Here is a 16,788-nt window from a genome sequence, read left to right on the forward strand (position 1 = left end):
AATTGTACTCTTCAGTAAGTAAGCTTTTTATGACAAATGCTCATGTGACCTTGTCTTGTACCCTTCTTCATGGGAAACAGCTCTGGCAAATACCCACTATTTTACTCTTGCTCATGTCCCTTGATATATCCTGTTCAACAAATGCATGATTTCACCTGGAAACCTGAATCTGTCTAGGATGTAAAATAAATAGGGCCATCTTACCCTACTGAATGCCTTCTCAGCATCCAAACTAATCATCATGAGAGGGGTCTTCAGCTTCTCAGCATCCTTCTGAATAAGGAGAGTTTTATTAATGGTATCAAATGTCTGATGCCCTCAGCAAAATCACATTGATTTCCACCAATCACCTTAGGCAGAAATCATGGTAGTCTTCTGGCTATTAGGGAAATAAAAATCGACCTATAGGAAGATGGGTCTATGGGGTTCTTGCCCTCCTTTTGTAAAACAACTACAGCTGCCACTATTCATAAGTCTGGTATGGAGCCACCCCTAAGTATCTCATTGAAGAGCTCCTCCCACACCCCCAGTAGACTTTCTCCTGCCAATTTCCATATCACTGTAGGTTTGTTATCAGTGCCTGCAGACTTACTCCCTGCTTGTTTTCCTAATATCCATTTAATCCCTTCCTTTGTGGCAGGTTTCTTCAGTCTGTCGGCTTCCTCCTGTGATATTCTCTGTAATTCAAACTTCACCAAAAATTCTAGCATTTAGGTCCTCTGGAGTTCTGTGGGCTCTTTGCCATCATACAGCTATCCATAATATCTGCCAAAAACACTCAATAAGCTATCAGGATCTTTTACTATTATTCTGCTCCAGGGGTCACATCATTTATAGACCAGCCTCTCAACTTTCTGCTGTCTAGCTCTTCTAGCCTGGCCCTTTTGTACCTTGGAGTTGTTCTCAAAATATATCTGCTTAACTGCAAGCATCTTTGAGGAATGCATGTTGTTCAGATACTGACATATCCCTTTCCTCGTGTCTTCCAGCCATGGTACATCAGAAAGGTCCATCAGCACCCTCCCCTCTTGATTCTGTAGCTCCTGAATACATTTCAGACTTTCTCCTTATTTTGCCAATGAGTTCTCCCAGCATTATCTTTCCTTGAGTTGGATTTTTAACCGTAAACTGCCTCTTTAACTCATCCCACAAAACTCCAAAATCCTTTCTACCCAAGATTATCCTAGAGAGCAAAATCTCTAGATAGTTCTTAGTCCATTCCTGAAACAAGCTATTCCCAAGCTTATATAAGGGGAGGCAGCAGTGCTTTTCCCTCTGTAACATTTATTGTGATCTAACCCCAATACTAACGGGGCATGGTCTGACAGTATGATCAGGTGTGTATCCATAAAAGTAGCTAGGTACATGTGTTCAGCTGAAACGTATGTTTTATCTAGACAGGTCCTGATGTGTGATACTAAGGAGTGGAAGGTATACTGCTTCTCAAAATTACCTCCCAGTACAGCATCAATTATACCAAATGGCTTAAAATGCTTTCTAGCAAGCGATCCTGCAGCTTCACCCCACCCCATCTCAGTCCTCCAGAAACATTCCCTTTATCACACACCACATTCCAATCCCCCACTCTTAATGAAATGCAACTATTTCTGACAACATACGTTTATAGCTAGGCCAATTTAAATTTGGAGGAGCATATACTGTAGTTATGGTGATTCTTTTACCCTCCCAGTTACCTCAGACTGCCACATATCTACACTCTTGATCCACTGACTCTTATCAATAGTCAAGGACATCCCCTAGCAACTAGAATTATTACTCACTTCTTCCTCACCCCCTCCAACTGAGAATAAAATCCTGCCTTGAACAATTTTTTATTCAACAGTCAGCGCTCCCTCTTTGACAAATGCCTTTCCCACAGTACAAATGCAGTTATCCACAAGTTACTCACATATGCCACAATTCTTCTGTTTCAGCACATCGGTTAACCCATTCAAGTTCTATGACATAATTCTGATTCGCAGCCCTTTACTTCAGGTTGCCTTACTTAGGAAGAAAATTGCTTTCCTATAAATATGCAGAAGAATTTGACTGGTGTGAGTATAAGAACACATACTCTAAATAATGACCACTTCCCACAGGTTTTTATTGCAACGTATAAAAGTAAAATGGAAAAACAACCAGCTAGCTCAACTAAATAAACTTTCAAAAACATATAGTTACTAAGAACAGTTGAACCATACTAAAAGAACTATTTACAAAGTGCAACAATGAAAAGAACACTTTGTGTATATAACCAAAAATCCATGTGGCCTAACATGCTTAAATACTTTATCTTGCAAAGTGGAAAAAAAGAGAAAAACACTTATGTGAGGCTGTCTGTCATTCCCAGGTTAGTGTGGTTAACTAAACAATTACACGCATTCCCCCATTTATCTACCCTACAATGTCCAAGCCAAGGTAAGTAAATCTGTGCTTATCCACAATTAAACGTTTTAGCAAAAGAGTATATCTGCTAACAATTTCAATATTTCACCAGTGATAATGCTTTCAGTATTAGCAGCTCTGCACCAGGATCAGCAGATAAAAATAATTTTTCATACTTCTACAGCCCCTCAAAGTCCAGAGCTGAATTGGCTCATTTCATGTCCACTTCCCACTCACCCCAAAACAGTTAAGTAAAGTCCCAGTGGACAGAAAAGGTGCAAATTCCTCACCCTTACAATGTGTCAGATCAGTCCGCACACTCCTCTGCAATAGACTCCTCCAGATTTGCGAGGTCCTTAGCCATTTTGGGGTTCTGTATTAACTCCCTAGTCTTCCTGTTCATTTGAAGTCTATCCTCCATGCATTTCTGGAAGACAGAAAATGGTTTCTGAATCCTGGAAGAGGCCTTGCTCATTGAAGGAGGCTGCTCATTCTGCTCCTGCTATTCCCTTATAGCTGGCCTGGAGCTTCCCAATCCTCCCTGTTCTTGGTACCTTTGCAGTTCTGTCAAAGCCTGGTTGACATTTGGAATGGTCCTTCCTCCACTCAAAAAGAATAACCTCAATGAAGCTGGATGCAGCAGCTTATAATGGAGCCACAGCTCCCCACACCATTGCATAGGCAGGATAAAGGCACTCTGACACTGTCTTGTGTGGGTAGAGTATCATTCTCTATAAAAATTCATGCCAATCCTACCTTTGTAACTTTCCCCTTCCACCATACCATTGAAAGAATTTTCTCCTTCATGCTATAATTCTGCATCTTTACAATAATTTGTCTCTGCTGCTTATTATATGCATTTTCTGGGGCACAGCGCCTATGTGCCCGACCTATAACAATTTCCTCAAGTGCTAAGCCTGTCCAGGTACTCAGCTGATGCTGTATACATCTTTGTAGTTTTGCCCCTATGATTTTTCTGGGATCCCATACAAACAACAGTTTTCTGACTGTTGTTTGTCCTCCAGCTCAGTCACTTTGGCCAAACGTTCTTTCTGGAGGGTTCGTAGTTACACCATTTGGCCTTTTACTTCATTACCAGACTTTTGGAGAAGTTCAGTCTCATCTGAGTGTGCAGTTAAGACTTCCTCCGTCCCATCTAACCTTTAATTATTGGACTTAATATAGTCTTCCAAGCAGGAGATGATTTTCACCATCTTGGCACACATTTGGTCTAGATTCTACTCAAAGTTTCTCAGAATAGCTTCCCCTGCCATGCTTATAGCAAACTGATCTGTGCCCTTACACTCAAGTTGTGTTTTTGGCTTTGCACTATCCACCTATTTACTTCTCTTCTTCCTGGAAGACATGGAAAGGAACACTAACTAACTGGACCAGCTCAGAGACAGCACATAACTACATCTACATCTACATCTACAGACTCTAGAAACTACAGACCCATAAGTCTCACTAGTCTTATATGTAAAGTCATGGAATTATCATGGAGATGATCAGTAGAGATATAGTAAACCTCCAAACACTGTACCCAACCCAGTTTGGTTTCTTCAAGGGCAGATTATGTCTACTCAACCTGGCGGACTTCTTTGAGAAGATCACCAAAGCAATGGATGAAGGCAACATTGTTTACACTGTCTACCTTGACCTGGCCAAGGCATTTGACACAATACCCCACTTGTTGACAAACTCAAGAGGTTAGGTACAAACCCGTATGTCACCCGGTGGATAGCCAACTGGCTCACAGACAGGACCCAGGAAGTTATAATTGGGGAGTTCACCTCTAGAAAGAGGCCAGTCACAAGTGGAGTCCCTCAGGGATCAGTCCTTGGACTGCTCCTTTTTGGCATTTACTTCTTAGAAGTCAAGGCCAATGTCAATGGTCTCTGGCTGGCAAAATTATTTGCAGATGATTGCAAATTGGGAGCAGTCATTGAACTTCACACTGACACAAATGTTCTCCAGGAGGGGCTGACACAGACAAACAACTGGTGTCAGAGTCATGGACTAAAACTAACACTCAGTGTGCACATCCTTCCTGCCTTGTTGTTCCTGAATTACTTCCCATGATGACCTAATGTACAGTGTGTCACTGTTTCAAGGAATACCTTTAAGGTCTTACCACCCTATTTGTGAAGTAATATTTCCTCAAGTTTAATATTTTGATTTTACCAGGTTAACAAATAAACAGTAAAAAAGAAAGGCTGTCTGACCAAAGGTAGAGAGCATGTCTTCAGAGAGTAGAGACCATGCTAGTCCAACTTGATATTCTATGACTAGGTCATTTCTGTTCTCCACAAAAAAAAACATGTGATTGCAGTTTCTGTGAACTTAAGCAAGGCTTCTGACATCGCACAGGAGGCTGTCAGAAAAATGGTTGAAGGGTCTGTATTGGATCATCCCAACTACCCAATTAACAAATGAATAAATTAATAAATATAAATATTATTACATATATGGTTATGCATTATTGTTTTCATATCCTTCCTAGGTAGTATTTTGAAATTAGTTTGTTTGGCTACTTGCCTACTCCTTTTGTGGTACTGGGGTACAAACAACATTTTGAACATGAAATCTCTGCAACTGCTACAATATCTCTGCAGGTCAAGACAATGCCTTTTATAACCGTGTATGCAAAACTCATATGAGACTTCTGTTCTCATTTGGAATTTCCTTGTTTAACCACGGTTTATATTTCAGAAATCTGTAAACACTCTTTCTGCCAGCAAGCTGCTGAGGCTGAGTGAAATTTCTAGTGCTGTGTTTATTCTCTTGCCTTGTCCTGGCTGTCAACTGAAGAACATGCCATTTCATTTCTGTGTCATTTAACTGTTGTTGTTGAATATTTACTAGTTTGTTTTACGTTCCTTTGGACATAGGTCAAACACTTATTTCATGTGTATATCATAGTGTGAAGCACTTTGGGCCATTCCTTGAGAAGCTGCTATGTAAAATAAACATAACTAGTGACTGAATCTTTCCAGTTCTCAGGGACTCAAGTCTGTTTGCTTTGAGTAAACTGTATGCATAATTTCTATGCCTACATATGCAGTAAGTTATTTCACTGCAAAAAGAAAGTGTAAACTGTCTACTTTACTTTCACAATGGTGATTGAGTCCTCTCCTGAAATCAAATCTTAGATGAAAATATAGAATAGGTTATTTTATTAAATATCGCAGTATTTTAATGTTTGCAGAATCTATTTGAATAACTGTTCATGTAGCTTTATTAACTATTTCAAGTCTGTCAGCATGCATCCTATTGAGGTGTGAAGTATCTGTATGCCAATATGCTGAGAAAGTGATTGCCTGGGGCCGTAAAAAGAAAATTTCTTACATGTCACTGAAAGGCTTTAAAAATGAATGAGTAAAGCAGTGGCTTTTGGTCACAGGTATGCTTCATTTTAGAACTAAATGTGTACTATTATTAAAATTCATTGTGGCATGGGGAGAGCATTCAGAAACCAATAGCATAGAGCATTCAGCAAAATAACATGGTGAGCTGTGATGAAAAGGGAGGGGGGCAATTCAGACCATTACATCATCTAACTGTGCTGTTAGTGGGAAAATAGCATGGTATGCATAACATACAAATGGCTGCATAATGACATACAAATGAGTGTCAGTATGCTAATGTGAGGCATCATGTATGCAAATGACAAAATCAAGCATGGTGGCGTAATCCAAACATGTATAAAACTAGTGGGATGAGTCACATAATAATCTTTTATGAACACTGTCATATTTTTTGATGTACAGGTGTATTACTCACCCAAAGATGTTAGGATTAGCATCTGGTTTAGCTGGTCAGTGTGTGGAAGTTTGTTCTTTGGGATCCAATGTTTGCAATGTTGCATTTTTACACCATCTGCATTGCAGAAGAATCTGCCAGTGACTGGCATATCATCAGCTCCGTGACCTGGACACAGTTAACCACTACTGTCTAGACAGAGTCATCGTATAGGAGCTGGTAAATGTGCCATCCTCATATGGATTAAGGGGGTTGCACGGACTGCCTATCCTAGTACACACTAAGGTTTCTGTAGCAGTAACCATCCTTGCTATGGGAAACTTTCAGCATCTGACAGGGACACAACTGGAGCTTGACAGGAATCAGTTTCTGGAATTCTCAACTAATTCCTCAGTGAGATGCTGCAGCTTGTGGTGGAACATGTTTGATTTCCAAGGACATCAGAAAAGAGAACCAGCACTATGTGAGCATTCTATAACATTAACCATTTCTCTGAGGTTATGGGGCTCACTAACAGCACCCATATTCCTATCATAGTCCCTCCTGCTCTGCATGGTGTTCTGTATATCATCCAGAAGGGCTTCTATTCCATCAACTAGCAGATGTGTGCACTGCCGATGGTAATATATGGAATGTGTCTGTATTCTGTCAAAGTAGTTCCCATGATCACACATCTGGCACACGTGATATTTGTGCCAGCATTTTGTACAGGTTGACTTTCCAGAAGATCATCTAATTTGTGGGTTTATATATTGCTACCCACAGCAGCCACAATAGTCCAGACTCATGAATGTACATACATACGTACATACAAATATTTCAGGCATGGGCATTAATGCCCTTCTGGCCTGCCAATATATCAAAACACTTTTTCCCAAAATAAGTGTCAAGGCTGTTCTTAAAAATTTCTAAACTAGTACTTGCTTTAATATAATTTGGTAGTCTATTCCATGCATCAGCTACTCTGTCAGAGAACCAGTTAGTGCACTTCTCATTCCTATAGAATCTTCTACACAGGTTGTCTGATGATTCTCTACTATGTTTTGATAAACCCAAACATTCCCAGAGATAGTTGTCTCTAAATGACCTATATACCTGAATAATATCTCCTCTTAGATATCTATAAGACAAACTGTACAAGTTCAGATATTTTAATCTTTCCTAATAACTTAAATTTTCACATCCATGTATACCCTTGGCATATTACTGCTGCACTCTTTCCAGTTTACTCATGCTTGCTTTATTATAATGTTTCCATGTTGTTATTCCATACTCAAGTTTTGGTCTAACATAACTAACAATGACTTTATCATTTCTGATTTACTACACTTTATAAATCTTTTTATACAACCTATAGTTCTATAACTATCATTAATCAATAGGTTGATATGACTAGAAAAACTCAAAGCTGGATCTACCCATATAGCCAGGTCCTTAAATGAATCTAAAGTTTCAGTCACTGTGTGCTGTATTAAATATTCACCTTTCAATGTATGCCTCACAGATACCATAGGCTTAGTTTTTGATGTATTTATCAGCATATTATTTAGGTAGCACCGTTGTATATCCAAGGTAATGCTGGATACATGTCAGAGCCATGGCTGATGCCCTTTCTGTCCATAGTGGAGGTGGTGTACAACACTCTGTTGTCTCAGATAAGTAACATCACTGAATGTGTGTTTGGACTGCTGAATGGTTTTGATGCCTGGATACATCTAGTGGTACACTGCATACAGCTAGTGGCACACTGCATACATCTAGTAGCGCACTGTATAAATCTAGTGGTGCACTGCATACATCTAGTGGTGCACTGCGTACATCTAGTGGTGAACTGCATACATCTAGTGGTGCACTGCGTTATGTTTTGGAGACCTGCACTGCATACATCTAGTGGTGCACTGCGTACATCTAGTGGTGCACTGCATACATTTAGTGGTGCACTACATACATCTAGTGGTGTGCTGCAGCATGTTTTGGAAACCTGCAGCAATATATTTGTGGTCTGAGAAATACTTCATAACATGGTACTATGAAAAATGAGACAACATGAGGACACCACAACAATTCCTTACATGCAGGAGAAGAGGAGGAGGTAGGTGAGGAGTTGTCAGATGAATTGGCTGCAGCAGACCTTTATGTGAGATGGAAGTGGGTGTCATTCATTATGGCAATGGCAAAGAAGCAATGTCAGGTCCACAAATATAGGATGTGACTACAGTAACACAAAATAACACTGATGCATAAAATAAGACACCCAGGCTGTGCATTACAGTGTACCAAATGGCTATGCTGTGTATCAGAAATTGCCATACCTATATCTGCCACATGGATGTGCAAAGCACAGCTGTCATCATCATTTACACAGATGGGGCAGTGCACAGTGAGAAGAAACAGCAATATTAGCCTATGAGGAAAAGTCATGGATGGTGGATGCGGAAGTCACACACACATATAACTAGAAGGTTGGGTGGAGTCAGGGATCACATAGGTTCATAGGTATGTACTAGGCTAATGGCCCTGGAGCCTTTACAAGTCTAGCCCATAGGATTACCCTGGCATTGTGCCACTCAATCTTAGTTCCCAGTGCCTCTCTCGAGTAAAGCCACTAGAGTGATCAGTAGGGTGAATTTTCTATTTCCCATCCACTCATCAAGATTTCTGTTGAAGGGGGCTGGTGAGGTGCTCTGCTTGACATGTATGGGAAGTCTATTCCATAGCATGGGCAGTCTCTGGGTCATGAACCTGTCCCTCCAGCATGTTCTGTTGATTGTGGTAATGAGGTTGACGTCTCTGGAACATGTGGTGCGGATGGATTGGGATTTCTTCAGATGTAGCATTTCTAACAGAGCTGGGTCAGACATGGCTTTGTAAGTCAAGCAGAGATCGGCTGTAAGTAGGTGACATGAGACAGAGAATAGCTGGAGTTTTTAGTCTGTCCATATAGGACAAATGTTTAAGGCCTAGGATCCTCTTTGTGAAGTACTTTTATGGCCTTTCCAGTTGTTGCAGGTGTTTAGTGAGGTACATGCCAAATGGGGTATTGTACTCAATGACTGGCCTAATGAGGGAAGAGTAAAGGGCGACAATGACCTCTTTCTTCCTGGATGCAAACCCTCCCATAATGAGGTGGAGTTTCCAGGGGTGAAACACTGTCTACATGTACTACATGGTCCTACATTGTCACGACTGGAGGCATCTAGTCCAAGTGATTGCTTACAGCAATGGATGTATGTGTGTCAAACACTGTGGTGTTCTAACAGAATATTGTTATCCATGACTCTGTGAATGGTTATGTGTAGTTGTTACTTACAGAACAGCTACAGGAGAAGTAATGACATTGAACTGTAGGACCCTGATTGGCTTGCCCACTGGGGTGTGCCCACTGTAGAGTAGGATGAGTGTTGGTCATGTTGTTGGGAGTAGGCATGGTAAAAGTCAAGGCAGCCGTGGACATTGTGGACAGCAAATCTGTCTCCAGAATGGTGTGTGTCATTTGTGTAAGCCTGGTGTGTGATTGTACAATACACCTTTGTCCCCTAGCACAGCCACGGTGGCCACATTCTCATGGAAAAACCAATGAATAACAATTGTGACACCACTGTCCTCATCTGATGTATCTCTTCTTGTCCCTATACACTTTGTTACTTTGTATGCATTGAGTCTCTGCAGTGGTTACAGGTCTTCATGTAGGCCATGTAGCACACCTAACATCCCTGATATGGAGTGATTAATGGCTGTCTGTGGATCACTAACCTGCAACCAGGTCATGGAATATTCAGGTGTCTTGGCATGAATACACCATGGAGGCATTGCAGCCTTCTGATGCCATCTGTCCTGACAATGTCTGTGCTGCAGGGGTGGAACCAACATGGACAGGATGAAATGACCTTTGCTGAACACAGCTGATAATGAATGCTCTTCTTTGCTCTCTTCAGTCCCTTCACCTGTAGATGATGTGAGTATGGCCTCACCTGTTATCATTGTTGGCAGCATCAATGTGCTATGAGAGTCTTCCATGCAGATAGTGCCTTCATCTGCAGACTGCTGTGACATACTGCCATCAGACATGTGGCAACTTGTTCTGCTGCATCCTCTCACAGTGGATCCTCAGAATGCGTACAGATTACAAACATGGAAAAGCTGGTACATCCTTGTAACTCCTAAAACCATATGGTATGCAGACTGCTTCATGAAAATTCTATAGCTAGCCTATTGGCACATATGTACTTTGTGGTGCAGGTTGTTGTTGCTTCAGCATGATGCCCCTGGATGACGTAAATGTATATTTGTTTGTCTAAGCACACCATACACAAGTGTACATTTTATGCACCTCACCACAAACCTGCACCACAAAGTACATATGTGCCAATAGGCTAGCTATAGAATTTTCATGAAGCAGTCTGCATACCATATGGTTTTAGGAGTTACAAGGATGTACCAGCTTTTCCATGTTTATTTATGGATTTTACATTTGTTTACCAGGAAAGTCCAACTGGGCTAATGGCCCATTTTTCAGCAGAAGCTCGGGAAGGAAAGCTCCATTACGTCGATACATTTTCTTACAAATGAAACAAATAACAGTGGTGAACAAAGAACAGTGGAGAGAGCCCAATGTTCTGCAGGAATGACATGTGCTACTGCCACCTGGGGCATCACCTATAGACAATCATGCAGTCTTCACCATCCAAGCTTCCACATCCAAACCACCACCAAGTATTAGGGCTGTGTCACTTCCTTTAGTGAGGGGTACCAGGAATTCCTCTAACACTGTGAGAAAGCTCTAGATTTTTGGTCCACCCTTTGTGATCAAGTTGTTTCTATCAGTTCCTGCATATTGGTCTTGGCAAACAGTAACAAATTGGTGATATGGGATGGACATATTATATTATTCTATTATAGACACCCTCTGTATTAATGTCATGGACCAGTGCCTGCTGCACCTGTTCCCAGAAGGGCCTATCAGCTTTACCCTTCTCAAGGATGCACATGCCATGTGTGACTAGGTCCTGGTGTAGCACCTCTGAATCATGTCTGTATCAGTCCCTTGCTGGGACATGTTCATCTGTGGCTTACAGATGTTGATCAATGAATGTACACAGGAAAGTCCATGCCAGCCAACAATTGCCTTAAACTGTCCCCAGCACCCTTATGGTGGCTACAGCCCTGTGTGCTGCTATAGGGTAACTGTTCTGACATGGTGCCATAGTGTGACAACTGCAGGCATGTGAGAGATATTTGCTGTCCCTTATCCATGTGCCAAAAGCACAGTCTCTGTCTGCTGTATTGGAGGCCCAACATGCCCAGCATCATATAGCACAGTCTCTGCCTGGTGTACTGGAGGCCCACTAGGACCAGTATCATATAGCACAGTCTCTGCCTGGTGTATTGGAGCTCCAACATGTCCTGTATCGTATCTTACTCTCTGTGTGTATATGGCACAGTGTGTAGATGTCGACACTTGCATGGCAAGACTGTGAATTAACATGTCACTTTCATATATACACTGTTTAGTTAAGACCCCACCCCACAAAACTGCAACCCACCCTATCAGTTCCTCATGCCACATGATACATAGCTCCCCCACAGAAATGCAACTTATCCTGCATTTCTTTGTTCCCTGTCATGTGGAGCCTCCATAAGACTGCAGCTTGTCCTGACAGTTTCCTGTGACTTCTTAGGTTTGTCCCAGTCCCAGCCTGACATTCACCTGTCATGGCCTATACAGTGTTATCACAAATACTCCAGTGCTGTGTGACAGGGACTGTTGCTGCCAGGCCCCTTTGGGTGGTGACTGCAGTTTTGAGGTCCATAACCAGTTATCCTGTGTACTGATGGATTACCTATATGGCACAATGCTTTGCTCTCCACTTTATTCTAAATCTCTGCATTGCATGCTATAACTCAGCCTCCTACAAAAAGGTGACCACAGTTTTTATCACTCTACAATGTTGCTTGTAAAACAGCTATCATGCTAATGAGGTGGTTTAGCCTGATCACCTGTGAACTGTGCCAATAACATGATGCATTGTCACCCCTATTTCATGTTATGGAGCCCATTCATGCATGGGCTGGAATGTCACATATGGTAACCTCATCATGCTACTTACACTTTAGACCATGCTAATGACTATACCAATTGCACTACCCTGTGGTCTGTCATGAATTTTCACAGGCTTTGAGGTCCTGTAGAATGTGCACACCTGTAGAGCTTGGCCGCATTATTGTCACCTTATATCACATTACTAAGCACTTGCATCAAACTATTATTAATGGGCATCTATCTATTAATGCCTGTCATGTAGTACTTGGCCTGAGAAGTGGACATGTTCTCAGTAAGTTTAGACTCTTTTATGGTCTTGCCTGAGGCAGCAGATTGTGCAGAATCATTTTAGACCCACTGCACTGACATCATTAGGAGGTTTATGATCACAGTCTTGAACTACGTCATCTTAAAAATTAAAATCCAAAGACCATAATACTGAAAGAGTAATATGCTGAAACCACAATATCTAAAAATCTTGAATACCACATTCTCTACCAGTGTGACCCCATGAATAAGTGCTGACATGGGTCCTGCAGGGGGCATGTCTGGGAGATCTGGTTACCTGAAAAAGAGAATCCTTTGGAAGGGGGATTCCTATTGCCAAGTGTACCCTCACTAGTTTACATTCAGTACCAGCTGTTAGAGGCAATCTGATACTACAAAGGGAGGTGAAGCCTCAGAGATAAGGAAAAGGGGCAAGAGCCTAAATAAGGGGATATTCATACTGATTGAGAAAGTTGACCTTAATTAGTAGAGGCTTTTCCTTTCTTTTTAGATCTTCTTTTCTCTTGCTTTTTAAAACATTGTTTGCTGGCTTTTTGCTGTTTAAATTGTTTATTGGAGAAGGAAGCTAAGGAGATGGGGAAATTACTATTTATTATGAAAAGGGAAGTTTGAAAATCTAAAACACTACCTGAATCACCTCAGCTGCAAAAGGGCCAAACAAAACCTGTTTATCCAAATAAGAATTTATAGTCTCAGATTTAAAATCATCAAGAAGATTTTGTGAATGAAGCCAAGCAAAGCTCCTCAAAACGGATCCAGAGGCTGCAGCTCTGGCAGAAAAATCAGCTGCATCACAGACACACTTTAAAATATGCTAATCAGAGAAATAACAGAAACATTAAATGCATTCTTCACCTTAGAAGGAGGAAAGTTAGCTATTAACATCTTTGTTTTGTCAAAAGATAATGATAACAACTTTAATATATGAGCTGGACATTTTAAAATTCTAATAGTTAAAGTAATAGACTAATACAGTTTCTGCCACAACTTATCTTTGTTTCCCATCCTTGACAGGGGGAACGGGGTTAGCATTTGTAACCCCCTTTAGCAGAGGCAGGTTTGGATAGAAAAATAACTGTTGGATCTTCTCTAGGATTAGAGAACAGGTACTTGTGTGTCTGTATAACTTCCCAGAATTCCCAGGGGCAGGGGTCTGCCCATTAAATAAGGAAGGGGTGGTGAGAAAAAACATTCTCTAAGGCAGGCAAAGCAGGAGGGGTGGTCGTATCTTTTGGTATCTCTAACTATAATAAATCATAATACATTTTTGTACTACAGGAACTCCATCTTGGCTGCATTAAAAACCTCTTTCATCTTGGACAGTGTCAGAAAAAAATCTCTTCAGCAGGGACATCTGAAGAAATATTATCCTCGGAATCAGAAAACTCTGACTATCAAGATCTTCCTGAAGTACAGACATCCCCTGCAATGTCTGCTCTTCTGATGTAAATTCCTTTCCAGAAAGGGAAGGACCTCTTTACCTTTTATTGTCTGAAGAATGAGAGCACAAAAAAGCATTAATAAGTTCCTTGGCAAATCTCACTATGTTTGCCATGTCCACAGAAATATAAACAGAAAACAGGAAACTGAAGGTTTTTCTCACTAAGCACTCTTTCCCTGAGAGCAGCCTGAGTCATACTAGGCACACTGGTTCCAGTCCTACGTATTGAAGAACCTTCACCTGCTCCTTCCCCTATCACCAACAAAAGTGGTTCTCCCTTGTCCATGAACGGTGTCCCTGCAGGTGCAGAGGTCATAGCTATCCAATGGTCTTTAGTGGCTGGAAAAGCTACACCAATAGAAGAAAAAGATGGGTGGCCTGAGGAACAACAAGCAGCCACAGTAGAGTAATGCACCAGAGGATAAGGATGAATAGAATCTATCCTGACACCTGAAGACTTCTTTTTGCATGCAAATTAAGGTACTACTGCAGAGTCAGGAGGTTGCACCAGAGATAAGCAGATGAAGAGATGTCAAAAAAAGAGCATCGAGCGAACATAAAGAAACTCAAGTCAGTTTGCTGAAACCACCTTTGATGAAAGCAAACATTGCCTTTATTTCCATTGTTGTGCAACCTCAGAGGTGGTATACATAATTCTGGGGGAAGGGTGTGTCCCCTCACATGGGGAGGGGGGGTGCAAGAAGGGAAAAAAATGTTTCAATGTTTGCTAAAGGTGGTTTTGGCAAACATGGTTTGGTTTCTTTGCATTTGTTGAAAACTACTTTGATAGATCAACATTAAACAACATAAATCCAAGTAAAGAGCAGAGCCTGGATGACTTTATAACTGATAAGGCAGATAATAAGGGGTTCTAAGGTATATAAGCCATAGATGGTCCCCCAAAAGCACAGTATCATGCCCCAAATACACAAAAGTGTACAAAAAAGTAAATTTTCTGTGAAAAGTAAAACTTTTCCTTACAGAAAGTTTGCATAAGCATTTACACTGCAATTCTGTTAGAAATGCATTGGCAGTCTAGAAACATTTACATTTTCTAGCTAAACAAGCTTGATTCACGTTCAGCAAATCCAAGCTTTCTTCATAAAAATAAAAGTTAATGGAAGGCTTTCCAGAGCAATGAGAATATATCTGCCGAGCTCATGAAGATCACTGGATGACCAACATTTTCACAGGGCCCTTTTCACACTGCTCTTTTCAGCAGCAAGACAGCTCAGAAGCTTCTTACATGCCCAACTATCCTTTTTTATGGAGCTGTGCTCGAACTCCTGACACTTGGAGTATGTGGAAGTTTAGGGGCAAGACACATATAGCATAGGCTATATCAATAGTGAGATATATTTGCGAACTTACAGTTACAGTATATTACTAACTGTACTTTCATTTCTTTCTAGATGTACCTCATTTCCCCTGGAGGATACTTCAGTTTGTTGCAGTTTGTATAGATTAGCAAAGTTGTTGAGAGAAGACACAAGATGGATGTCATTGATTATGTTACTAGAGGTAGTAATAGTACCTGACTGCAAAATGAAAGATCCAGAGGTCTGAATGGTGTGCTACCACACTGAAATCAAACTCTAGTGGCATAGTTAGATTTATTTGGATAAATAGGGAAATAAAACCAATACCACTATTTTTTTCTCCCTGGATAGCTTGTACAACTTTCAAATGAACACGTGGTACAAAACAGATAATAAGGCAAGAAATTGAAATGATAAAGCTTAAACTACTATATGTTTGCCTAGGATTTTGCATATTTTTTAATAATGGGGAAAATAATCAATTCCACTTGTCATGGCTTGTCTTTTTTTTTTTAAGTTATGTTCACGAGTGAAAATGTCTGTTAGGTAAAGCTAATTAAGAAAATTATTTTGGAGGCTGAAAGAAGGCATTGCCTTATTCAGCTCTGGTCTTTTTCCTAATACTACAGATGCTCATGTCTTAATCTCCCACAATTTAGGTGTCGTTTCCATGTGATTGACTCTTTTGGCACAGAACCTGCCTACAACCATAGGGAGTATGCGAACAAACATGGTTTTCAGACCATTTGGGGCAGCTGGAATCTACGACCACAACAGTATATGACCATGTTTCGTAAGTGTTTCTTTCAGTAAATTCATGTGGAATTTCATGTAACATTTTTTCTGAGATTGATTAATATGTTGGTTCACATTCAGTAAAATTAAATAAATAGTCATCTGCAATTATCCCCTACCTCTGCAAAATTTAAATTGAAATAGATAGGTTTCATTACTATAACACAGGCTATATGTTCACGACAAGGAGTACAGAATCCCCAGACAGTGCAATAAGATTTTGGTTTGCCCTCATTAGTCATTAGGGAATTTTAACTTGAATTCTGAGTATATTGTATGATACAGTCTCTTGCTTTGTTCAGTAGATGGTATCCTTTTATTATTTCATCGATGTACTGGATTCCTATTTATCAAGAGCTCGTAATGTAAGTTCACGCCAGCATATGGGCTTGAAACTATACAGTTTATAATGTGTGTGTGTGTGTGTGTGTGTGTGTGTGTGTGTGTGTGTGTGTGTGTGTGTGTGTGTGCGCGTGTGTGTGTGTATGTGTTGTGAGATCCTTGATTTAGTTATATAAGGAAAGTGCCACAGGCAAATCCGTGCTGCATAAGGGATATAAAGGAGTTGCTTTCATAGCAGAAAATAATTGTGTAGTTTTGAGTCAGTGGCAGTACAAAAGCAGTTATTAGTGGATGTTAAGAATGTAATATTTTTGTATTATCCATGCAAAAAAATTTCAGTGTTACACATTTAGGGTTGATTTTATACTATTGCAAGTGAAAAAGATCAGCGTTGGTGTTCCACTGAACAATAATGT

At 40.6% G+C, this 16,788-nt stretch overlaps 1 protein-coding gene across 5 annotated transcripts in view; it reads left to right on the forward strand.

Moving 5' to 3' along the window:
* LOC122816448 (alpha-1,6-mannosylglycoprotein 6-beta-N-acetylglucosaminyltransferase B-like) overlaps nucleotides 1-16,788 on the forward strand; it is a 950,232-nt gene that overhangs the window by 500,529 nt on the left and 432,915 nt on the right. For all 5 annotated transcript variants that reach the window (XM_044089252.1, XM_044089250.1, XM_044089253.1 and 2 more), the window contains one exon: nucleotides 15,895-16,028. In XM_044089252.1, the coding sequence (XP_043945187.1) occupies nucleotides 15,895-16,028 (134 nt within the window). The remainder of the gene's footprint in view (nucleotides 1-15,894; nucleotides 16,029-16,788) is intronic.

Source organism: Protopterus annectens, chromosome 12.part0, assembly GCF_019279795.1.
Source record: "Protopterus annectens isolate FY-2018-M chromosome 12.part0, PAN1.0, whole genome shotgun sequence".
Taxonomy (NCBI): domain Eukaryota; kingdom Metazoa; phylum Chordata; order Ceratodontiformes; family Protopteridae; genus Protopterus; species Protopterus annectens.